The following is a 27365-nucleotide window of genomic DNA, read 5'->3' on the forward strand; positions in this document are numbered from 1 at the left end:
TAAATGTTAACCCCTTCCGCCTCTTTTTTTCTTTCTGGGTTCTGAGGAAGACTGGAAAGCTGTCCCACTTCAGTGTAGTACAGTCATTTGAATGTGTGGGTCAGGTTTTGGTTTTGCTATCCTATTGTTTTCCTGCATATGTTAGTATATTCTTGTTTTGATACATTGAGGTTAGTGAGTGTTAAGTGACACAGTGTCCTTAGTATCTATTCTTAGCAGAAAATTTGCATGATATTATGCAAAAATAATGTTGAGATTGATCTTGCTTTTATTTTTAACCTGATTATAAGGCATTTCTTTGTGTTTTAGGTGTATCATTTATATTTGATATGTGTGACCAGAAATAACTAACGCTGGCCCATTTGTTCATTTTTTTTCAACAGATATTTATTGTATGCCCAGTAAGTTCCAGGCATTGTGAGAAGCACTAGGAATACAGCCTGGTGTAGTGTCTCTATTGGCAAATGATCCCATAATTATCAGTTAACAATGATTTATGAATGCCAAGGAAGAACACAAATATATTATCTTTGTTCCAAAAGAGCTGACTGTCTTTAGATTGGGAGACTGATTATTCTTAAAGCACATGACTAAGAAGTAGAAGCCAAACTGACATAGACCATTTGAGGAGAGATAGATGTGAGCATGTGGACTGTAAAATGTCACTTGTGATTAGCCATATCCACAGGCAGAACCTGTGGAGCAAGAGTATTCTAACAAAATTTTGCTTACTGCAACATAGGTCCTTCATGGGGAGCAATACTTGGAGATATATAAACCACTTCCCAGAGCAGGTGAGTTCTTGATATACTAATTTCATAATACTATAATTTTATTTTCTGATTACCCTTCTAAAATAGTGTTAATGTGTTAATTGGCATAGAGTTACCTAATCAAACATATTACAAGTTATTACATGCACGTAAACCATTAGTGTAGATTGGTGTTAACTAGTATCTGTTTTAGTTACCTTGAAATATGTCTTTTAATAGTCTTAAAGTATTTCATAATGCTACCGATTTATTTCTATTGATATATATGTTATTAACAACTAAAAGGAATGTGTGTGTTTATGTGTGTTCTAAACTTAGTGATTGTATATAGTGATTGTATATAAGCAGTTATGATTCCCATGATTATTGTTTTTCTTTCTTTCATTCTTTTCTAAGGTATTTATCTTGATTCTGATTTTCATAAAGCAAATTGTTAATAGACACAGAATTTCTTATAATTAATTTCTTTCTTTTGGAGAAAATAAAACCAAGTCTGCCATAATCATTTTTAGTTATCTCAATAATATCTTTCTTGTTTAGTAAATCTTTTTTTATTTCTCACTATAATTTGATTTTTTACAATTTCTCTCCTTTGATGTCAGAATGTTGTCTGATTATAAACTGGCCATATGAGGTGGTAAAATACAAAAAGGAATGTTTTATATATCATTTTACTTTATATAATATAAAGGTCAGCAAGTAGCTCAGACTTAAACCTTTTTATTTTACTAAAAAATTTGAGATTTTTATTGTTTAAAGCTAATAAATAGCTTTATTTCAGTGTATTATAGCTTAAGTTTTCAAATAGCTCTTTTTATTTGAGACAGTGCACAGTTTGTGATGATTATACATTCATCATATATCTGCTGGATATCTATTATTTGCAAGACACAGTATTAGGTGGTAGATAATTTTCTAACCTGGCTGCATACCACAATCACTTGAGTTAGTACATTATATTACCTGTTAGTTTAAATAAAAGATAGAGTCTGGATCTCAGCCCTGGAGATTTTGTATGTGTTTGTGTTTGCCTGTGCATATGTGGTATGATGGTATTGTTGATAATGGTGGCTAGGAAGCTCTGTGCATGCTTCATAAGCACCTAGCCTAACTGGTTCATTTGAGAATCATTGTTATAAGGGAAGTAGAAATGTGTAAGGTGGATTTCTGCCTTTAGGGATTTTAAAATACGGAAAGAGAGTTAGACGTATGCTCCAAAATAATTACAACCGAACAATGATACAAATAGGAAAGTGTGAATGATAGTGTTCTTTGTTTTTTTTTTTTGCCCAGGCTAGAGTGAGTGCCATGGCGTCAGCCTAGCTCACAGAAACCTCAAACTCCTGGGCTCAAGCAATCCCACTGCCTCAGCCTCCCGAGTAGCTGGGACTACAGACATGCGCCACCATGCCCGGCTAATTTTCTTTATATATATTAGTTGGCCAATTAATTTTTTTCTATTTATAGTAGAGATGGGGTCTCGCTCTTGCTCAGGCTGGTTTCGAACTCCTGACCTTGAGCGATCCACCCGTCTCAGCCTCTCAGAGTGCTAGGATTACAGGCGTGAGCCACCGCGCCTGGCCTAGTGTTCTTAATTATTTTTTTTTTAAATCTCCTTAGCCTCAAGTTATAGTTCTCATGAATTATTTTTCTTCAGTAGCCCACCTTTGATTCTTCATGTAGTTTTAAAGTTTACTCTGTAGTAAATGTTAAGTGTTCAAAATTTGACATACTCATGGTTTGGAACCTTTTAAACTGCATGACTACTATTTATAATCTTTCCATAAAACACACCAATTAGTGAGACATAGAGACCTCAAGCATCAGGAAACTAATGTCAGCATCTCTTAATGGCTCATTTGTTAGGTACAGTAGTGGTATCATAGGCTGACTTGTCTTCATCCTCTTCAAAATAATCATTAGATGGAGTGAAAGAAACCTAACAGCAGCATTTTTTTTTCCTTCATGAGCCAGACATGTTCTGTCCCAGGATATGCTGGGCTCTAGATTTTCTGATTCAAGACTTTGATCATTATTATATTTCTATTTAGTGTCTGTCTTTATTAGAATTACTTCTTGCTCAAGATAATTTATTAGTATAAAATGTTACTTTATTTCATCTGGAAAATGAGATTGATAGTGTTATCAACCTTGATTCTCTCACAGGGCATATGTGACCATCAAATATTAGCACATCTAAAAGTGTTTTTGAATGGTTAAGCATTATGCAAATTTAATTATTATGTCAATTTCCAAAATGACATCTCATGGAGGTGTGGTTCTGATTGTTAAGGTAGCTTTAATCTTTTTTCCCAAGTACTCATATTTATGTAGATTTTTATAAAATTGTAAAATAATATTTACTTACTAAAAATTTGGAAACTATAGAAAAGTATAGCAAGGAAACGACTGTCTAATTATTCACTCATTGAATACTTATCAAACATCTGTTATGTGCCAGGCATTCTGCTAAGAGTTGGTAATAAAGCCATGAAAAAGACGTAATCCTTGCTTATACAGAGTTTAGTGTCTGTCTGAAGGCAGTGGGCAATGATGAACATCATATAATACATTTTAATAGGAGAAGTAAAAGTGTGGCACAGGAGCACATGGGAAGGTCTCTAATCTGGAATCAAAACTTGATTTTGAGGAAAACTTGGTGGAGATGAACTCTAAGCCGAGATATGAAGGATGAATTAGGGGTTAACCATGTAAAGAGGAGACTGGAAAATGTTTCAAGCAAAGGAAACGCTGTGTACATAGGTTCGGAAGTGAGAAAGAGCATTTGCTGCTAGGGAACTGAAAATAGTTCAAGCTTCCTTACAGGCCAGTTGGGAAGGGTTGTAAAATAAGAGAGTAGAGAGGTAACAGGGTCTTGAATGGCCTCTAAAGCCAAAGCCAAGTTAAGAAGTTTGGATTTCATTCATGCTAAAGACAATAGATAGCCACTGAAGGACTTTGAGCAGGAGAGAGTTACATGAACAGATTTAAATTTTGGAAAGCATCACTCTGGTTCATCTTTGTAGTGCTTGACTTCTCTTTTACTGTCTTTTATATCCATAAAGTTACCGAGTTCTTTGACTTTCTCCCTTAAATACATCTAGAATCCTTCTATTGCCGTCTACCTCTGCTTCCAGTTCTTTGTTTTTTACTTTGTTCGTCTCCTGCCTTCTGAGTGTTCTCTCTGCCTTCATTCTTGTTCCCTTCAGGTCCATTCACCTCCCTGCAGCCAGAATGTTATTTGCAAACTGCAGATGTTGTTTGCCACCTCTCTAAAACCCCACATGGCTATCTATAGACTTCAAGATAAAGTAATACATTTTTAGTATAATGTAGCATCTGTCAGTTCCCGCATACTTAAATCTAGCCTTGTGCTGACTCTCTATTTTATGAGTCAGGGATGATGCTCAAGTGTTTGGCTTGGCAGCTGGATGGATAGTAATAATCGTTCATACAGAGAACAAAAGAGAAAAGCAGGTTTTGGGGGAAAGATGATGAGTTCATCCCCTGACAGTGATAATCTAACAAGACATCACCAGTTAAAGGATGGGAAAAATAATCCACAAAAGAACAGAGTGATTAGAAACAATGTCTCATGGAATCAGTAGAGAGATTTGAGAAGAAATGGAGTAAATGGTATTGCTTATATGTTCAACAAATGTTTGTTGAATGACAGAGTGAAAAGAGACCAAGAGGAATCATTGGCATTGAAAATGATTATTTTTTAAAAAATCTAATTTATCAGAAATATTGATGTTTCAAATTTTTAGTGACTCAGGTATTCTGATTGCTTTTAATGTTGAATTATTTTTTTTAGTGATTTAAGGACAATTATTTCAAGCCATAATTTTTTAGTTTTGCTGACCCTACAGTAAAAATTATATTAAATTATTTCATGTTCTAATGTAGTAATTTTGGGTCTTTAAAACAGTCTACTTATTTCTTTTACTTTTCATTTTAGGAAAATTAAAATGTGAAGCAGTTATTGCTGATGTCCTAGATAAAGGATCTGGTGTAGTAATACTTATGGATGGTAACTCATTTACAGTTCTTATATTAAATTGTTAGATTGATAAGCTTTGTGTGTGTAACATAATACTTCACCATAGAAGTTGATTAATAAATTTGTATTTGTTTTTCCAATTTGTAAGAAAACAAGGTAAACATTTTAAAACTCTTTAAGAAAAATAAGGGAGGAGAGGGAAAAGAAAGTAGATTTGGGATAGGGTTGGGAGGGCAGGGCATTTCAGTGGATTTAAAACAATACAAGCAAAGCACAGAGATGAGAAGTGTGTGTTGTGTGGAGAATGTAGTGGAGAATGAAGCTTGCTGGAGTATGTTTTTGGCAGGAAGGAATATTAGATAGCCCTCAATTGGGTTATGTTGTGGCCCAATCTAGGCTGTGTTGTGTATATTCTTTTCTATGTTTTAGCTATTTGCAACTTAGAACATGTTTAACCACTGAATTATTCTTATAAATGGTAGTTAGGTTCTTTGATTTGTGCTTTTATAAATTCTAGACTTGAACAAACTTATAATGGGGTTTAAACACCGTAGCTACTTTGTTTGCAGTGAGAACAAAAGATGATAGTAATTTAATAAATGTTGAAATACTAGTAATTAAATATACGGTAAAGATACATTGCTTAAAATTTATGTTAAAGTTTAAGAACAAAAGAAATAGATATTGTTAATTTGGGAAATAAATAACAGTGGGAAATTTAATATTTTTTGATATTTGGAATATAGGCTTTATCATTTTTGTTTTAAATATATAGGTTATATATGTTTTGGAATTTGCCTTGTTTTAATAATCTATTGAGAATATTTTTGATGCTCTTAATTATTATGTATATTCTTTCTCTTCCTCCTCCTCCTCCTCCTCCACTATTCTTCCTTTTTCTCTTCCTGTTCTTCTTATTCCTTCTTTTTTTTAGATTGTCATATTTGTCATTCCAGATGTTGGTCAACATTTTGCTACAATTCTGGTTCTCTTTTAGTTTTCTCGCTATTGTACGAAACGTAACATGTCACAAAACAAAAGTCCTGCAGAAACCTTGCGTTAATTTTTATTATTCTTTCTTGATTTATTCCATTTATTCAACTACAAGTTGATAATGGGTCATAATGTATTAGAATTTGTAGATAAAGTTTAGATGAAATCATATATCCTGTTTCCTGTATAATAAAGATAAAAATCTTATTTTAAATACAAATTTCCATTAATTTCCTTATTTTTTGTTCTAAATATATTTTTCTTTAGTATGCAATTCAAAATCATATTTCTGGCTTTCTAGAGCTAGAGCTAATGCTCAAACTCTGACTAGTAAATCAGTCAGTAAATAGAGGAACAACTGATTTATTCATTCATTACTTATTTGCTTAATTCTTCATTCACATAATTTATTCACTGATTCATTAACTAATTTAATAAACATTTATTAGGGGCCTTTTTTGTACCAGGTACTATTCTAATTGCTGAGGAACGTAATAGTGAGCAGAACACCACAATGCTGCCCTCATGTGGTTTATACCTTCATTCCCTCTTGTTTCATTTTTTACATTCCATGTACTTGAGTGCTTTGGCAGAATGTTTGAAAGTTTTAGTGTGGTTACCTGTACTTTCTAGGGGGATTGTTTGAAATGTTTGAGATATAAAGAATTTAAATATGAATGGCAGTTGGGGAAGTTTCAGAAGAAATGAAAGAAACTGCTATTTTATAATTAAGAAAGGATTTGTGAAGCACCTCTTCTTCACCTTTTTATTATTATTATTATTATTATTATTATTATTATTATTATTTTCTTCTTCACCTTTGAGAGACTGATAGTGAATGCATTAAAACAAATACTTTGTAATCCAACCTTGGGCATCTGTAAATTACAGAACCCTTTTAGTGATTGGATTTTGTGTTTGAAACTTTTAAAGGAATTGTTGAACATATCTTGGCTAACTAGTTATGTCTTTTGTTAAAAACTCCTTTTATTTTTTTTCTTTTATTTACTTTTCAGTCTATTCTTATTCTGGGGAGGAACTTATATGCTATAATCAGTTCTCGGTCTTTCTTGTTGGCTCTGGAGGCTTTGGTGGAAAACGGACATCAGACAAAGCCAAGGTAGGCTGTGGCTTTATAAGTACAAGATATATGTAGTTAAAGATTCTTATTTGTATAGTTGCCCCTTGAACAACATGGGTTTGAAATGCATGGGTCCACTTACAGGTCGATTTTCTTCCATCTCTGCTATCCATGAGTTATCAAAACCAGCTCTTCTTTCTCCTCCTCCTCAGCCTACTCAATGTGAAGATGACAAAGATGAAGACTTTATGATGATCTACTTTCACTTATTGAATAGTGAATATATTTCTTCTTTCTTATGATTTTCTTAATATTTTCTTTTCTCTAGCTTTAATGTAAGAATACAGTATATAATACATATATTATAACATAAAATATGTGTTAATTGACTGTTATTGGTAAGTCTTCTGGTCAATAGTAGGCTATTAGTTTTTAAGTTGTGGGGGAGTCAAAAGTTATATGTGAATTTTGGACTGCACAAGGGGTCAATGCCCCTAACCTCTGTAGTGTTTAAGGGTCAGTTGTATTTTGATCTTATCATATTACTGTATATGTAATTTTGTAGAGTATAGTAGAGACTCAGTAATCCACATCTTGAATTAGAATGTATCCCTTGCATTTGAAGTGCTGTTTATGTTTATAAATTTTATCTGTAACATATTTTATATATATAGAAAAGAATTATATATACATATTACTAAGTTAAATATGATCTATATAATATACCTGAGATATTTATGGGAATATTGTTACTTTCTTGTACAGTCTTGATAGCACCCAAAAATTTTTAGAGACACCTAATGTAAGTGATCCTTGTGTAACTTAAAATCTCCATTCATTAAATGACCTCAGAATTTCTCTTGTGTAAGACAATTCTAGTTACTCTTTAGTTCCCAAATTCTAAAAACATTTTTCCTAAAAATATTTTATAATTTGGATATAATTGGTTTTACATTAATTAATTAATGGGGCCTTTACCTCTAAGTTATTTGAGGTAATAAGATTATACTGTAGTTTATATTCTTCTATAGTAAATAAAGTATTATTTAAAGCAATATTGAGAGACAGCTTCTGGAATAGTGGCGTAAGGAACTTCTTGGACCCTCTTGCCAGTGAAACAACCATAACTTGTAAACAATTATTTACACACAACCATTTAAAGTCTCTGGAAATTGTCCAAAGGGTGTACAGCAAATGAAAAAACATGTATTCAAGAAAATTTACTACATTTTGGTAAGAACAGTGAGAATCTAGCATTTGAGCTTCAACCCTCTCCCTTCCTCCCTCCTCCCCTGGCTCAGCCTGACAGAAGCTGTACCTCAGGCATGTGCAGTCAAGAACACAGGGTCCCGCTGCCTTCAGCTCCCAGTATAGGGCCATGCTATCTGCCTGGGAGGGGCAGGCCACTAGCTTTTCTAAACCTCTCACCACCAGCTTTGAATTGCAGATACTCTATTCCAGGTAAAAGTGGCTGACTTGTAGGGTTCTATTTCTCCATCCACCCCTCACATGTAGGATGGAAATGCTACCCCACCCATGGCAGGCTGAGAATATTGGGGCCTTAATTGCCCTTGCTTCCGCCTTCCCACAGGGTGGAGGTTATATGGTTGGAAGGGCAACCTGAGAAGACCAGAAGCTATGACCCCTCCCCAGCTACCTTCTTGTAAAACAGGGGTGTCACCTGGAGAGTAGTATGCCACTATTCCTGTCCCTATCTCTGCAGCAGTGGTACAGAAGTTTTGCCTAGGGAAAAAAGGAAGGTGTAATAACAGAGAGCTCTGAAGCTCTTCTTAAGGAAACTGACATTTTTTGGAATTGTTTGGAAGTTCAAGCATAAGGGTGCCCTCAGAAACAAGGTGACTGTAGTGATAAGCAATTAAGAGAAGGTTGGTAGTTCTATGAGAGCAGGAAGCTAAAGTGTAGCCCAGCTAGCAATTTACCAGAAAGAATTAGGAAAGAGGCAGCTAAGAAAAGCCCTCCAGGGATTGTGGTGACAAATGACAAAGCTCAAAGACTTGTCGCAAAGACCACCCCTGAAAAGAGGGCTTAATTTAATTGGATCAGATTGTAGAACAATTTATGCTCCAGGACATTGTTGAAAATTATAGAACAGTCATCTGGCAATTGGTGGAGCCTAATAGCTGGGTATGATACCGAATGAGGCAGATAGCTTAATAGAGAAAGATCAGGGAGAGACAAAGAAAGCCCTGCTAAAACCAGTGTAATCCCAGGGAGACTGTGTGCCTACTCAAGGTATACCCTCTGAGAAGGAATGTCAGAGACTGTTTGCTGTGGGGGAAAGAGACTTATCTAAAATAGTCTAGCCAAGTTACTAAACAAATAAACACAACAATCTCTGGGAAGGAGATCAGTATCCAGAGTTGTTATTATGTATTATCTGAAATGTCCAGTTATCAACAAAAATTATAAGACATGGAGGAAACAGGAGAGTGTGACCCACAGACAGGAAAAAAATACAAAAACAAAAAAGGCAACAGAAACTGCCTTTGAGAGGACTTAGTAGACAAAGACTTCAAAGCAGCTATTATAAATATGCTTAAAGAATTGAAAGAAAACATGCTTAAAGAAGGAAAGTATTATGATAATGATTCATCAAATAGAGAATATTAATAAATAGATGTAAATTATAAAAAGAACCAAATAGAAATTTTTTTGAGCTGAAAATATAATAACTAAAATAAAAATTACTGTTGAGGGGCCCAAATGTAGATTTGAACTGATGGTAGAAAGAATAAAAAAGACTTAAAGATAGATTGATAGTGATTATGCAATCTGAAGAACAAAGAGAAAAAAAATAAAAGCAAAAAAATGAATAGCCTCAGAGAAAGGTGGGATACCATTAAGTATACTAACATTCATATAATGGGTATATCAGAAAGAAAGGAGGAGAACAAACATTAGAAAAAATAATGGCTTTGATTAAAAACATTAATCCATACATCCAAGAATCTCAGCCAACTCCAAATAGATTATAAACCCAAAGAGATCTACACTCTGTACTTCAGAGTAAAAATATGGAAAGCCAGGAACAGAGAGACAATCTTGAAAATAGCAAGAGAAAAATGACTCACTACTTAGAACGGAACCACAGTAAGATTAATAGCTGACTTGTGACTTCTCATCAGGCACAGTGGAGGCCAAAAGACAGCGGGATATATTCAGAGTGTTGAAAGGAAAACAAACAAACAAAAACATGTCAACCAAGAATCTTATAACCAGCAAAACTGTCTTTCTAAAATGAATGCAAATAAAGACATTCCTAGATAAAAACTGAGAGGATTTATTGCTAGCAATAGTGCCTTATAAGAAATACTAAAGGAAGTTCTTCAAGCCGATAGTAAGTGACCACATATTATATAATTCCATTTATAGGAAATATTCAAGTTAGGTAAATGTATAGAAACAGAAAATAGATTAGAGGTTGCTAGGGCTGGAAAAGAAAGGGGGCAATGGAGAGGCTGATGGGGTATCAGGTCTCTTTTTGGGGGGATGAAAATGTGCTGAAGTTGATTCTGGTGATGGTTGCACAACTCTGTGAATATGCTAAAAACTACTGAATTGCACATTTTTAATTGATAAATTACATGTGAATTATGATCTCTTAATAAAGCTATTTAAAATTAATATTGATCAATACTATGAAAACCATGTTTGGGGCCCACATTTTTAAAAATTTGTGATCATTTATTGTTGTTTGTGGAAAATTACCTTGATGGCTATTAGATGAGAATTTTTTATGTGGGGTTTTATCTATATATAGGTAGCAACTTGTGAGTTATTAAGAACCCTAATGCAAGTTGTGAACTTCACAAGCATACTCAGTGGCCTTGTCTCAATGGAAATCTTAGAAATATTATATTCACTCTTAAATATTTCAAGCTTTTAGTGACGATATTGTTAGAAAGGGAAAAATCTGAGACTGTATTAGATGAAGTAAATACAACATGTTATTTGTTTTTCCTTTTTAACTGTATGTTCTTTTTTAATACTGGGCAACAATGAAGTCTTGTATACCAGCAAAGAGTCTAAATGAAATCCCATTCTTTAGATACTCCTCTAGATATTATTGTAATAATTAAACAGAAATTTCTTACTGGTATCATTAGTTACTTTGAGACAAAATAAGAGCTGATGCCAAGCTGTGTGCCATAAACTGGTTGCTACTGTGTTAACAGTAAAACTATTATGGCAACATTGTCTTAAATGCCCTTTGCACATATCTTTATGGCCATGGCTTACAAATTATTTTGTGGAATAAAGGATACCCAACATTTTTTTTCTTTTTCTTTTTAAAATTTTTTATATGGTAGCCCTCAGAACTAGGACAAGTTCAGAGAGTCCCCAGTTCTCAAAAATTTTAAAAGTCTGCTCAGGACCTCTAGATTGAAGAATGAAGTCAGGTCCTCCAAAACTTAGAATGAACTGAAAATAATAAATTTATAAATAAAACTTACAAAATACACTGGATGCAATTGAAACAAAGAAGGGGCACAAGTAGGGTGCAGTGGCTTTTGAAAAATGGTAGCCTTTTATTCTTTTTAGAAGCAGGAACTTTCCCTATGATCTTTTATTTATTATCACGTTTTTGGGGGATTTGTGAAGATAAATTTGAGAATATATATATACTGGGCATTTTAGTAATAAAAAACCCATTAATTCTTGAACACTTTGAAAGAATAAAAGCTGACTTTATTGCTGAAAATTTACTTAATAGAGAATAAGTGAATAGTATAATTTTACCCCTGCTATAAATTATTGAAAAGTAGATATTAGCTACTGGAATATAATTCAACTGATGAGAATGTTTTTTATTTTCTTTGGTTTGCATCAACCTTAAATTTGTGCTCAGCTACTTACTTTGTAGATGCTGCAAAGTTTTCATCAAATACTATTTTAAATGTTAGCATGAAGGGATCATAATAATTCAAAATATTTTTGGTAACTGATTTTAAAATAATTATTTTGTTAATATGGCAAATGAAAATATGTAGGGGTTAAAAAGACCAAGACTGAACCAATTTAAATTTGAATTGTATGTCAAATTTTTATACTTGTCATTATCTTTTACATAGGGGAAAAATGTCCTTAACTTTTTCTCCTTTGTAGCCTGGAGAATGGATCTGTTTATGTAATTCTTTAATTAAAAAAATGTCATTTCAGGGAAATCATAATGCATATGAAGCTAGGAGTTATGAACTTTTAAATGTCATTTTCTCCCAAACATAAAATATATTTAAAAAAAATTCTTTTGTCCAATTTGCAGAGTATATCATATTTGAAACATGGTTGTTTATCAAATGCCAGTTTGAGTAAAGAGAATAATGACATTTTGTATTTAAGATTTAACATTTAATGTCTTGATTTTAGGCAGCTGTAGCCATACCTAATAGACCTCCTGATGCTGTACTTAAGGATACCACCTCACTTAATCAGGTGAGATTGTATATTTGAAATGTGATAAATCCACCTGGTTGATGATAGTTTTTTATTTATGACTCTGAGACCATATAACATTGTACATCTAAAATGTGGTGCCTGTGTTTTCAACATAATAAAGAATGAAGACGTGTTTTCTGTGATTAGAATTCTTTCTGAATTTTTATTTTATTTTTATTTATTTATTTTGATGTTTACTTTTATTTATTTTTAAATATGATTTTTGTTGTGCAATAACCATGCAGGTTTAATCTCCTTAGAGTCAAGACATATGATTTAAAAAAAAAACAGATTGTTATCCTTTTTTTAGTTCCCAGAGTTGTAAGTCAACATCTAGTAACACCTAATGCACTTGATTCACGGAGGACGCTGCTAAGTGACTCTTCATCATCATGCATTGATGTCGATGGCTACTGTGTTTGCAATAGATATTATATGTCATTCATTCTGTTCCACTTCTTTTTTCAGAATATTATGGGGATACAAATATTTTGATTACATGATTTGTTTTTGTACAATTTAACTCAAAGTTATAAATGTGCCCATCACCAAGGTAGAGTACATTGTACCTGTTAGATGTAAATTTACCTGTTTTCTTCTTATCCCTCCCACCTACTTGGTTTCCATTGAGTTTTACTACCATATGTGCACATAGGTGTTGATCAATTAGTTCCAAATTAATAGTGAGTACATGTGATGTTTGTTTTTCCATTCTTGCAATACTTCACTTAGAAGAATGGTCTCTAGTTCCATCCAGGTTGTTACAAAAGGTATTAGCTCACCATTCTTTTTATGGCTGTGTAGTACTCCATAGTATACATATACCACATTTTATTAATCCACTTATGTAATGATTGGCACTTGGGTCCATTCTACATCTTTGCAAATGTCAATTGTGCTGCAATAAACATTCACGTGCACATATCTTTTTGATAAAAGGCTTTTTTTGTTTGGATAAACATTCAATAGTGAGATTGCTGGATCAAATAGTAGGTCTACTTTTAGTTCTTTGAGATATCTCTATATTATTTTTCATAGAGCTTGTACTAGTTTGCAGTCCCACTAACAATGTATAAATGTTCCCTTTTCTCCACATTCATGCATCTGTTGTTTTGGGGCTTTTTGCTAAAAGCCATTCTCAGTAGGGTAGAGTGATATCTCATTGTGGTTTTGATTTGCACTGCCCTGATGAGTAGAGACTCTGAGCATTTTTCCATGATTTTTGGCCATTGGCCTTTTCTTTTGAAAAGGTCCTGTTTATGTCTTTTGCCCACTTTTTAATGAGCTTGTTTTTTTCTTGCTGAATTGCTTGAGTTCTTTGTAGATTCTGGTTATCAGGACTTTATCAGATGGATAGCATGCAAATATTTTCTCCTATTCTGTAGGCTGTCTGTTCACTTTATTGATTGATTGTTTGGCTGTACAGAAGCTTTGTAGTTTAATCAAGTCCTATTTGGTAATTTTTGTTGTTGCTGCGATTGCCTTTGGGGTTTTCTTCATACATTGTTTGTCTAGACCAATATCTAGAAAACTTTTCCCAACATTTTCTTCTAGAATTCTTATAGTTTCATGTCTTAAGTCATCCATTGTGAATTAATTTTTGTGAGTGGTTAGAGGTGCAGATCCTGTTAAGTCTTCTGCATGTGGCTATCCAATTTGCCCAGCACCATTTATTGAATAGGGATTCTTTCCTCCAGTGTATGTTTTTGTCTGCTTTGTGAAAGATTAGATGGCAGTGTGATGATGGTTTAATATCTGAGTTCTCTCTTCTGATCCATAGGTCTTTGTTGCTGTTTTTGTGCTAGTACCATGCTATTTTGGTTACTATAGCGTTGTAGTATAGCTTGAAGTATGGAAAAGTGATGCCTCCTGATTTGTTCTTATTGCCTGAGGTTATTTTTGCTGTTTGGGGTCTTTTCTGGTTCATATGAAGTGTAGAACTATTTTTCCTAGATCTATGAAAAATGACATTGGTATTTTAATGGGGATTGCAATGAGTCTGTGGATCACTTTGGGTAATATAGACATTTTAACAATGTTGATTCTGCCCATCCATGAGCATGATGTGTTTTTCCATCTATTTATGTCCTCTGCAGTTTCCTTCCTCAGTGTTTCGTAGTTCTCCTTGTAAATATCTTTCACTTACTTAGTTAAATATATTCCTGGGCTAGGTGTGGTGGCTCACACCTGTAATCCTAGCATTCTGGGAGGCCAGGGCAGGAGGATCACTTGAGGTCAGGAGTTTGAGACAAGCTTGAGTAAGAGTGAGGCCCCATTTCTACTAAAAATAGAAAAAATTAGTCAGTCATGGTGGACTACTTGCCTGTAGTCCCAGCTGCTTGGGAGGCTGAGGCAGGAGGATTGCTTGAGCCAAGGAGTTTGAGGTTGCTTTGAGCTAGGCTGATGCCAAGCACTGTAGCCTGGGTGACAGAGCAAGACACTGTCTCAAAAAAAAAAAATAAGTTGTAATTGGTACATATGAATTCTATTTTTTTCTATATCATATAATCAGGTGATGGAGAGAACACGACTTTTTCCCTCAGATTAGTTTTTGCCTTTAAATATTTTTCCCATCCTTTGCTGCTTCTTATCAATTTCTTAAAAATACACTCATATTTATGTTTATATAAGGCTTAATAGAGAAATTAATTTTGTTAGGGTACTAAAGAACAGAAAAGGTTTATGGTACAGAAAGCCCTGCAATTGCTTCTTTTCTACTCTTGGGTTATACTGAAATAAAACGTATCTGCTATAGATGAAGAAAAGCTGAATAGTTTGCAGGATTTGAATTTCTGTACACAGTAAGTAGAGGGTTTTTCTTTCTTTTACTCTTCTTCAGATGACTAGAACTTTTTGTTAGCTTTTAGGTAGGGTTTAATATTTTGCTATGCAACAAAAGAGTTTTTAAGGCAACAATTTTTTTATGTATAAATGATGGGCACTCATCATTTGGCAGAGGTTTTTGAACATTTTGTATCATATGATCATTCAAGAAGATGATGAAAGCTATATATCATTTCTGCAAAAACAATCTGCATAAAACTTTGCATAAATTTCAGGGTATTTATGAGACATCTGACATTGAATCCATGCTGTAGGAAATACAAATCAAGTAGAAGTGTCACCTATTGCCAAGGAATGGAAAGGGCACTTGGATACTCGAGACATAGATGTCTGAAATAACTAGGGCACCTGTGCCAGGCAGTGAATGATTAGATATTAATACAAGGCTTTCATTTGTAGTGTAGGTGTTGTAGACACTCAGAGAGGGGATACTCATTAGAGAATGATATGGAAGAGTTTGGTAGTAAAGATGTGACTTAACTGAACTAAGATGGTATATGGGTATTCTGTCCCCAGATATGTAGGGCTTGCAGTGTGGCAGGGAAGGGGTTGAGAAGTAATGATAGTAGAGTGTAGAGAGGAAAAGAGCATGGTGTGTGTCTAAGGAGTAAGAATTAGAGCATTCACATTGGAGAACAGTGGAAGAAAATTGTGGATGGGCCTTATCTTTAAGGATAAATGGAAATAAAAAATGCAATTATAGCATAAACTCTGTGCTAGGTATTTATATAAATTAAGTGATTGTTTAATTAGGAAACTGATTTAATTGGGAAACTGATTGTTTAATTAGGAAACTTTTAGCTCTACTAACATCATTTTTAGAATATTATATTTATAACATCTTTAGCAGAGTTTCTTCATCTTCAGATTGATATGACAATACAAGTATACTTTATAATTAATAAACAACAAATTCTACTGCAATAATCTAGAAAGACCAAACAATAAATAGATATCAAGTGTCAGGCTTTGTATTTAAGGAGAATGAGAACAAGTATCTGTAGTTCCCCAGATGCATATCCTATACTGTTTGTTCCAACAATTAGGATTTTAGTTATTATCATACTAAGTAATAACTTACTTGTTATTATTAAGCAAAGTTAATCTTTGGCATATTAGTCTACTATCCATTAAAATACAATTATTAAAATTACTGCTGTGCTGAACTGAAAGCAGGCGTAGACTCAAAAATAGGTCTTCCATTGGGAGACCGTTGCATGTTTGGGCACCCCTTTGTGGGCACAGAAGCTGTGAAAAGATCATGGATGCTGGTTTGACCATCTGGGTCACTTGCAGACAACTACCAGAAAGTATTTATTATCTGATGGGATCATCTAAATTGAACTGCTGATTAGCTCTGTATTTTAGATGCAGAGACTGATTGCATTTCTGATGTTGCAGACAGCAAGTCATATCTCTAAAGAATGTTATTTTCCTTTAATTTTCATTCAGACTTTTAGGACCTTAAAGAACTCATGCCAAGTCATTGATGAATCAAAGTGACTTAAGTATTTATATCATCCAGAAGGGTCCCAGCATTTAATTTAGTTTTACTAGAATATTTTCATTATTTTTTATAATTCTTCTACTAAATGATCACAGTATAATATACCAATTTTCAGTTTTTAAAAGAAAAAAATGCTTGTACATCCTTTGGTCTTATAAGCTGACATGTCAGTCGAGATGTCAGCTGACACTCTCAGCACTTTGGGAAGCCAAGGTGGGAGGATTGTTTGAGCCCAGGAGTTCAATATCTGCCTGGGCAACATAGTGAGACCCTATGTCTACAAAAAATTTTTAAAAATTAACTGGGTGTGGTGGCATGCATGTATAGTCCTAGCTACTGAGAAGGCTGAGGCAGGAGGATTGTTTGAGGAGTGAGCTATAATTGTACCACTGGACTTTAGCCTGGACAACAGAGTGAGTTGTTGTCTCAAAAAAAAAAAAATTATACAAAGCATATGGAAAAGAAAATGAAGTTTTCTTATCAATTATAGAAAATCTTATTTTTGGTGAAATCAAACTTGTTAAAAAAGAATAATCAATAATTTAAAAATAAGAAATGAGTTAATCTTAAAAAGTCAGATCGACTGACATGAGTAGTTTTTACACAACATTTTAATATCTTGGAAAATTTAGCACAGCAATTGATGAGAAAGGGACAAAGTCTTGAGGCAGATACAAAGGGTCTAGTTAATATACATGTACATTAAATACTTACTGTTAGCTGTTTTATGAATGTCTCCCTTGGGGTACTGAAAAGTACTCTTCTAGCTTAAACAGTACACAATTTAAATGCCAAGAGGTATGGTGACTTTTTCCCTGTTGTTATCCATGTCTTTCTGCTAATGCTGCCTTATCTAAACTAGTGATGTGAAAATCTGGACTAGGCAGAATTTAATCATAATAGCAAGCTATCAGTCTGTTTCCTTGCAGGGTGAGCTAATGTTCAGGATTTAGTGTACCAGGAGAATGAGAGTTCGTGAAAAGCCTTTGATGTTTATGTCTAGTATTGTGTTATAGGCTTCAATTAAAAATACCCTATTAAAAAAGTTGGCATAAATTTTGCTTGGTTAGAAGAAGCTATAATCATTTACCTTATCTTCATTGTGTTTTAATGAGAGTAGATTGATGGATTGATTCCTTTTTGTGAATTTCTACTTAGGCTGTAGGAATAGTGTTATACCCAGATATAATTCTTGGCTTCTCTTCCTATTATTTGACAGTATTTACCCCCTACTGATTTCAGTGGCAGGTGTTATAAAAAACATTTCATTAAAGGTAATCTTTATTGTTAGAAATTATTTTTTTAATGAGAACCTCAATTAGGTACATTATGATACAGTTCTTATATAATAATCAGCCATATTTCTTATTTTCATTTAATGTATTCTAAGAAAACACTGAGTACTAGTTATATTTATAATGCTTTCTCCACAGGCTGCTTTGTACCGCCTCAGTGGAGACTGGAATCCCTTGCACATTGATCCTAACTTTGCTAGCCTAGCAGGTGAGTTGCTAATAATATGTATGAATGCAAAATATTAGCTATTAAAAATTTAATTATCTGAATAACAAAAGTTGGTGCTACTTCACTGGTAGTTTGAGTAACATTTTAAAAATAGCCCTCTCCTTATTACATTTATGCCAGTGATAGGGAAAGGCAGGACATAGTATTCAAAAGGTGGTGTACTTGAAATTCAGATTATGATGCGCTGGATGATAATCCTGTTAGTGCAAAGTCTAGGGTAGGACCCTGCGAGTGAGTGTCTAAGTTATCATGAAGGACAAGGTCATTGGAGAGTGAGTAAGGAAATGAAAGATTAGGGAAGGATCATATACCTACATGGATATTGAAATCGCCATAGATGATTTCATGGTAACATCCAAAGTTAAGCAAAACAGAGCCAGGCATGGTGGCTCATGCCTGTAATCCTAGGACTCTGGGAGGCTGAGGCGAGAGGATTGCTTGAACTCAGGAGTTCCAGACCAGCCTGAGCAAGAATGAGACCCCCATCTCTACTAAAAATAGAAAAATTAGTCTCTACTGAAAGGTAGAAAAATTAGTCAGCCATCATGGTATGCACCTGTAGTCCCAGCCACTTGGGAGGCTGAGGCAAGAGGGTCACTTGAGCCCAGGAGTTTGAGGTTGTGAGCTACATTGACACTACTGTAGTCTACCCAGGGCAATAGAGTGAGACTCTGTCTCAAAAATAAATAAATAAATAAAAATAAACAAAAATAAATAAATCAAAGCAAAATAATTCTCTGTGTTCCCAGATCTCTCACATTCTTTTCCGGTTTTCTTTTTTTCTTTGTTTATTTTATAATTTTTTCCCAGGAAATATTTATAAAATATTTTCTGTTTCTTAAAATAGATGCTATAATTCATGCTAATGTAGTTTTAAGATGTATTTTTAGAACACTGAATTAACTATACTTGGTTTTTAAATATGAAAAATGCCTATATCTAACTCAGTTCTCTCTCCTTTTTTTTAGGTTTTAACAAGCCGATACTGCATGGATTATGTACATTTGGATTTTCTGCTAGGCATGTTTTACAGCAGTTTGCAGATAATGATGTATCAAGATTCAAGGCAATTAAGGTATATGTATATTGTTACATAATTTGAATATTAGTTCCTTTTTCTATGTTTAGAGAAGAAAAGGAGTTTTAGTTACTTAATTTAAAATCTGTACTGTACTGCAACAATATATATTTTTATTTCATTGATTTGGCCATCAACACATTTTCGTTTTGTAGGTATAAATGACTGTTACAATGCATCATGAAGAATATCATATAAAACTATAATTTTAACAGATTAATTGGATTGTTTTATAAATGAATTAGGTGCATACATATATCAGCATATATGCCTTAAAAATCAAGATTTACTTTTTTTAAAAACTGTTTTGTAATTTGTCTTAATTTGATTGAGAATGTTAAGTAGCTATATTTGAACTCTAATAAACATACACCTATAGCATTTTAGTTTTTGTACTTATAGGTTGATTTTAAGTTTTTATCCATTATAAACAACAAGGGAAAATGTCTGTGTCCATGTTAATATAAGTCAAAAGTTGTATACATTTTTTTTTTTATTTTTTGAGACAGAGTCTCACTCTGTTGCCCGGGCTAGAGTGCCATGGTATCAGCCTAGCTCACAGCAACCTCAAACTCCTGGGCTTGAGCAATCCTCCTGCCTCAGCCTCCTGAGTATCTGGGACTACAGGCATGCGCCATCATGCTCGGCTAATTTTTTTTTTTTTGTATATATATTTTTAGTTGGTCAGTTAATTTCTTTCTATTTTTAGTAGTGACAGGGTCTCGCTCTTGCTCAGGCTGGTTTTTAACTCCGGACCTTGAGCGATACACCCGCTTCGACCTCCCAGAGTGCTAGGATTACAGGTGTGAGCCACCATGCCTGGCCCAAAGACATATACTTAAAAAAAAAAATTTAAAGCAATGTCAGCTCTAAAACTTTTTATTAGTTTGTGTTCCATGTAGCAGTGAAAATGCATTTTCTTTCTATTTTTTCTTTTTAAAAAACAAGGTCTGTTGCTCAGGCTGGAGTACAGTGGCATGATCACAGCTCACTGTAGCTTTGAACTCCTGGCCTTAAGCAATACTCCTGCCTCAGCCTCCCAAGTTGCTGGGATTATAGTTGTGAGCTACTGTACTTGGTGAAAATGCATTTTCTGATGTCTTGTGTTTGTTAACACTGATTATTCCAGTGTTTTCATTTTATTACCACTATTTATATCCAATAACATATGCAAAGATCAAGTGTAATGTAGAAATTATAAAATAAAAAATGGAATTATTTTGCCCTATATATTTACCCCAGGGCTCATTTCCCAGACTTAGTACTACTTTTCACTATTTCTTTAAGATGTTTTGATGGTCACTTATATAACCCTATCTAATATGATTTTGGTTTTGTTTCTTGGTTTGTCAAGATAAAACACTATTGATTTTGTACTTTGAAAGACAAAGAATTAGCTTACTTATACTAGCTATGGCTTTTTTCTACTAATTTTATCATTATTTTTAGGTCTTTTGTAAATTTAAATATATTTGAACCTCTGTTTTCTTCCTTTTATGCTTTCTACCTACCTTCCAATTTTTTCCCCACAAGTAGAAAAGTTTCATTTTAAAACATTTTTAACCTCATAATTCTTTTTTTTTTTTAAAGGCTCGTTTTGCAAAACCAATATTTCCAGGACAAACTCTACAAACTGAGATGTGGAAAGAAGGAAACAGAATTCATTTTCAAACCAAGGTATGAGTTATAGGTACTTGCTTTGTAACTGTTTCACCATCCCTGTTGTTTTGTTCCATCTTGGCATTTTTTTGGTTAGTATTGTGGATTTGAGACAAAACTTAGAAAGTTGTTTTTAACCAATGGTAACTTTTAATTGAAAATAAGATGCACCTTGTCTTTTATTTTCTCTTTTATTTTCAACCAAATTGCAGTGACCCAGCCCGTCTGAGACTCCAACCAACCATGTCTTTGTGGCTCAGCCATCAACCAAGTCATTGTCAAAATATAATCTTCAAAACATTAAAGGCATGACTCAGATCATAATGAAAATACAACAAAAATGTATTTAACTCATTAATAAAGGATCTTGCAACATGATAAAACTTGTTCAAAAGAGAATTAGAACATCAGTTTATACAGACCAACAGGAAAGTCATTCTAAAATAACTTCTCTGAGTTAGAGACAAAGCCAGTTTGTATCCTACAGAACAATAAAATGGTATCCTTTATGGTTATCTTTGGACAGAAATTATGTGCATCTTGATCACACAAAAATTCACAAATTAGCATTTTACACCCCAGAATCTGGGCCTAATTGATAGTAAGTAACAAGCCAAGTAACGTTGTATCTCCCTATAGAGTTAAGTAATTTTTGGGTGAGGCTTTTAGTAATGCCCCAGTAAAATACTAAAAGGACATGCAATCATCATTTACTTGCAGCATATTAAAAGGTAGTTTTTGTTAATACAGTTGGCCAGATTAATACTTTTTGGCCTGATCGTTCTGTACTATATAGGGCAGGTTAAACAACTCCAACAAAAATAGTAACAGCTTCCATTTATTGAGAACCTATAAGATGATATTATTATCTTTAATATGCATAACAACTATGCATTTAAATATAAGAAAATCTAGGTTCCTAAGGAAATCCAGATGTTATAAATAACTTGCTCATGGTCACACAGCAAGTGGTTGAGCTGAGGTAGAAACCCCAGCATGGCTCCAAAGTTTAATCCCAGGGCCCTGACTTTCTTTACTGTATCATGTTTTCTTTCACAAATATATAACTTGCAAAATTCTTCCTATGTTGTTGCCTTACTCCTAATTCCTTCCTGCTGCATATCATTTTCTTGCTTAGTCTGTACATACTGCTTATTTTACTTTTCAAATTCCTCCTGTCTTTTTAGGCTTCAGTATAAACTTTACCTTGTTTTTAGAGACAGTCTCTTACTACTCTGTTCTTTCTCACCCATACATAACACAAACATTGACATACCCTGAAATCATCCTGCAGTTAATATCTGTGCCACACATTTTGGAACCCTATTTTCTAATTATTTTGTGAAAATTTTATTTTTTGAATAAGATTATGAACTAAAAATGTTGATACCTATGACGATTAACAGGTTTTTATTTTCTTGAAATTCTAGTAATGACCAGTACATAAATAATTTCTGTAGATAGAAATTTGAAGGGCTGAGCAATAATTTAAAATCTAAATATAATACATTCTTGCCATTTGATAAATTCTAAACGTGCCTTCTTATCTTTTCAGTATATTTGCTATGTTTTTCCTCAGTGATTCAATGTATTCTTTTTCTATCAGTTATAAGACTCCTTTCCTCTCTCCCTTCCTCTCTCTCTTCCTACTGCCTTTCCTTCCTTTCTTTCCATTGTATTTTACACCAATGTTTCAGAATAATATGCTTGTCTTGGTTACAAGAAAGTAATTTACCGAAGCTTATTTGTTCATTAATTATCTCTTCCCATGCTTTTCACTGTATATAATTTGAAGTAAAATGAACAAATTGTTTGAAAGATCTTTTTTTTCCTACAAAGTGTAATGGGAAGTAGCCAAGGGAAAGTGATCTTGATTATTAAAAATCAAAGTTTTAATAAATGCTACCTTGATATTTAGAAACTTATCCTATACATTTGTAGCAGTACCATAATTTTTATGAAAAAATAGCCATTGGAATAATTTGAAATGAAGTATTAGGAATTAGAATTTGAGTTCCTTTAATGACTGTTCTGATAAAAGTCTATTTAGGCATTTAGTTTATGCTACATACACTTCCTATTTGAAAGAAGACCTGGAGTTACTACTTTAAAAACACAGTTATGGTCTGTTCCTAGCCAAGTTTGTTCTATATTAACAGAACAAATGTATTTTGAAGCACCACCACCTCATGTGGATATTATGCTGTGCCCTTTACCATTTACAAGAATTCAGCACAAGGTCCCCATTCATTTATGCTTATAAATAAATTCTATTTATAAGAATTCATTCCTGGTTCCCCATTAGATACATTTTTGTTTGAAAAAAAAAATCCCCCAAATACTAATACCCAGGCTCCATCATAGACCATTTAATTTTGGGGGATGAGGCCTGGTCATAGGTATTTTTAAAAAGTGCTCCTGTTGTTTCTACAGCCTGAGTTAATAACAACCATATTATGTCAGAAAGCCTTTGTGTTATTCATCTGAACATTTATTTATCAGTCTTTTATTTTATTTGGATTATTATATTCCTTTTCATATGAGGCAGAAATATAAATTTATTTTAAATGACATTATACTATTTCATAATGAAATTGTGTTTCCATTGGAATCATTAGAGTGAACTATTTTTTTTTCTTCTACCCCTTATAAGGTCCAAGAAACTGGAGACGTTGTCATTTCAAATGCGTATGTGGATCTTACGCCAACATCTGATATTTCGGCTGAGACACCCTCTAAAGTAGGTTATAAAACTGGTATTCAAATCACTTTCTTATTTATGAATTTCAGTTAAGATCACTTTAAGAATTTTTAGACTACTTTAGAAAATCAAGAGCTATGAAACAATTCTTAATTCTTAAAGTGAAGGACATTAATTCAGAACTGCTTGGAATAAACAGAATACTTTGGCAACTTATGAATTTTTAAAAAAAATTTTATAGGTTACTGGGATATTTTACAGAGAAAATAATTTTCTAGTTTTTAGGGTAAATCACTTGTTTAGTGAGAAATCTTAAGCAAACACTATTTTGAAGAAAAATAGACTAAAAAGTTAAATATCCTGGCTGAGCTCCGTGGCTCATACCTACTGTAGTCCTAGCACGTTGGGAGGCTAACATAGGAGGATTGCTTAAGGCCAGGAGTTTGAGACCAGCCTAGGCAACATAGCGAAACACTGTCTCTACAAAAAATAGAAAAATTAGCCAGGCATCGTGGTACGCCAGCTACCTAACAAGCTGAGGCAGGAGGATCACTTGAGCCCAGGAGTGAGGTTGCAGTGAGCTATGATGACACCACTGCACTTTAGCTTGGGCAACAGAGTGAGACCCTGTGTCAAAAAAAAAAAAAAAAAAAGTTAAATATCCTGTACCTTTTTCTTCTTTTTCTTGATTAAAAGATTTCTATAAAGTTCCATAACCAAATATAAATATAATAGCATGTATTATTTATTAAAACATTTGTGTTTTTTATTAACATGCTCAGACTTTTGATAAAAATATTTATATTCTGTCTCTGAAATGTTAACTTTGTGATGTTGAAGTTTTTATAACCAAGATCTTTAATTGTCTGTGGTAAACTATATTATCATGTGACTGACTGAAAATTAAAATCCCTTAAGGATGCTGTAAGATCAAAAACTTAAGAAATATTAGAGCTTGAAAGAAATTTAGACTTCGTATAATTTTATTCCCATTTTATAAATAAAAAAATGAGACCACAAAAGTTGATTGATTGTTCTGATATCTTCCTGAACTTAACTATGGTATAGGTTGTCTACTTTACTTATACGTATTATGTACAATTTAGTTTATTTTTAAAATATTATTTCTGAATTCTGATAAAAGTCAAACCCTCTTATTAAGAGGACTGATGCTCTGGAATAATGACGTACATGAATGTATGGAAAGTATGAAAGAAGCCTACTATGAAAAAAACTAGCTTAACTGCCCTATTGATGTGCATATTTTTTTTTAAAAAAATCAATTTTATTACACATATATTTTATAAGCATTTTTCCCCTTGCATTATTTTTATAGAAATTTAAAAATTTTTCTCTTTTTCTAGGGTGGAGAGCTTCAGAGTACCGTTATATTTAAGGAAATAGCTCACCGCCTTAAGGATATTGGGCCTGAGGTGGTAAAGAAAGTAAATGCTGTATTTGAGTGGCATATCACTAAAGATGGAAATATTGCAACTAAGTGGAGTAAGTCATAACCTTGATTTTATAATATTCTAAGGCAACTCTTAGTAAATAAAGTATCCTTGTTATATTAAAAACTCTCCCTTTTAAGGTAGCTAAATCTTACCTTCTTAGGTAAGTTTTTTCTATGGGAAGGAACAGGTTTCAAGACACCCAAAGACATGTGTATATATATATTTTTAAGGGACCTAAATAATCAATTAAAAATGAAAATATCTGTTTTAAGATTTTTATTGTAACATCTGAAATCAGTACTTTTAAACAGTCATCTTAGCTGTGTGCTTCTTTAGCTAATCTTCAACTTCTTGTAAAAAATAAAACAAGTTCATTAGGTCAAAGAAATATTTTGAAGTCATTATATTTGACAGCTATAAAGTTATTTTCTTCATACCCAAATAATTTGGATTATTTTAATTATTAGTATAAAATCATAATTATTTTCTTGACACATACAGATTGCAGTCAAAGGTGCTTATTTATCTAGTCCAGGGAAGTTATTTATCAGAGTGCCATGTTAACAAGTGGCCAGGTACACAATGTTAACCAGCTTACTGCAGAAACAAGCAGTCAGATTTCCCTTCACCAATATAGAGGTCCAAAAGGACCCTGGTACCATTTTATGAAGAAAGAGAAATTAGAGGATAACAAGAATAAAGGAAAAAAAATCTTACCAGATCTTTTGCATCTTCCGTGTAACTCGCATCCTTAATCATGGCACAAACTTTTATTTATAGAGTATTCTTTGTTTATACAGTATTCTAACCTTACCTTTGTTTTAGAGAGTTCTAACCTATAGAGTTATTGGAGAAATATGATGTACTAGTGAAGATTGGCTGAAACTTTTTGACTTTTTTCATGCTTTTCTACCTGAAAGTCCCAAGGGATGAAATCCTTTCACTTTTAGTCAAGCGGCTGTAGTCCCCTGAATTTGCCTTTTAAATATAAGATAAAAAGCATCCAGGGTAGTTTTTAGCTCAAAGGATTCTTCTCTTCCTTTATAATTGTGAGACATATGTGATCCTCTGTGGTTCAGGTTGCCTAAGAGACCCTTGAATGCTGTGGGAGTCCTGGAGGAGGCCTGTGATTGGCTTATACTGTGGGACCATCTAAACTTTTAGACCCAGCTCAAGACTGATAGCAATCCTTCTCTGGGGATCGGGGACTTGTATTGTACTTGTATTATACTATGGTGGTGTCTGAAAGCAGGGCCTGTAAGCTGCTTCTGAAAGCCTTACAACAGGTGAAATGAACCATCTTTTTCACTCAGTGTGTACTACATACCTTGCAGGTAACGTGTCTGTACAAAAATTTTTTTTAAGGAAAAAGTATATAGGTTTGAGTTTTTACTTGCACAGCAAAAGCTAGTATTTTACAGAGTTCTATTATTTTTATTATTTCATGTGTACCTATTTAAGTGTCTTGGAAACCAGATTGTTTTGTTACATATTACAAACAAAAGAATCACTGCATATGCTCAGTTAGACTAAAAAATTAAAATGTATCTAAATCAACTGAATCTTTTTGAAACAATCTTGTATTAGATATTCCTAGAAAATATTTTGAAGTTTTGTTCCTGTGGTTTTAGTTCAATATAAACAACTTTCTTTTTAATGTAATATTAGTTGTTCCTTTTAGGTGTATGTTTATTATATAAAATTTGGTCTATAAAGTATACAGAAGAAAATAGTGATGTATAATCTCACTACCCACAGTTAATCTCTTGGTGTTTGTTCTTCTGGAAGACATTTTTGCTGACAGGAAGTTAATTCAGAAGGAGAATAAAGGAAGGAAAAAATGTAATATGTATTTATTCTCTGAAATTTTAAAGTGCCTAGTTTTTAAAGAAATAACTTCATAGATTAACAATGTATGTGTAGGTGTCATCTCCTCCCTCTCTCTCTTCGTTTTTTCCTTCCATCTATCTATCCATGATAGAATTCAACTTTTTCCTTATGGTTGAAAGTATGTATATTAGAAATTGAGTTATAAAGCACAGACTTTTTGAGTATACTGGTGAAGGAGAGGAGTGTGATCTACAAGAATGAAAAAAGGCACTAGTAGAATAAAACTGTAGGGATTTATAAAGCATACAAGTGATTCACGCTAGGCAAATGGGATTTCCTTCAATATAGTGTCTATAACCAATTAAGATTTTCCCCTTATTTTGGTGGTACTTTCCTTGCTGACAATATTTGAAAATGTGCTTACATTTAAAATTTACCTTTAACCTAGGAAAAGGATTTTC

The 27365-nt window shown here is 33.3% G+C and overlaps 1 protein-coding gene across 2 annotated transcripts in view; it reads left to right on the forward strand.

Annotated features, from left to right (window-relative positions):
* Positions 1 to 27365, forward strand: part of HSD17B4 (hydroxysteroid 17-beta dehydrogenase 4) — a 79226-nt gene that overhangs the window by 38628 nt on the left and 13233 nt on the right. For both annotated transcript variants that reach the window (XM_076008309.1, XM_076008310.1), the window contains exons 14-22: positions 743 to 794; positions 4735 to 4806; positions 6786 to 6889; positions 12239 to 12304; positions 18092 to 18161; positions 19151 to 19257; positions 20851 to 20937; positions 23573 to 23659; positions 24985 to 25123. In XM_076008309.1, the coding sequence (XP_075864424.1) occupies positions 743 to 794; positions 4735 to 4806; positions 6786 to 6889; positions 12239 to 12304; positions 18092 to 18161; positions 19151 to 19257; positions 20851 to 20937; positions 23573 to 23659; positions 24985 to 25123 (784 nt within the window). The remainder of the gene's footprint in view (positions 1 to 742; positions 795 to 4734; positions 4807 to 6785; positions 6890 to 12238; positions 12305 to 18091; positions 18162 to 19150; positions 19258 to 20850; positions 20938 to 23572; positions 23660 to 24984; positions 25124 to 27365) is intronic.

The sequence above is a fragment of the Microcebus murinus genome, chromosome 11, assembly GCF_040939455.1.
Source record: "Microcebus murinus isolate Inina chromosome 11, M.murinus_Inina_mat1.0, whole genome shotgun sequence".
Taxonomy (NCBI): domain Eukaryota; kingdom Metazoa; phylum Chordata; class Mammalia; order Primates; family Cheirogaleidae; genus Microcebus; species Microcebus murinus.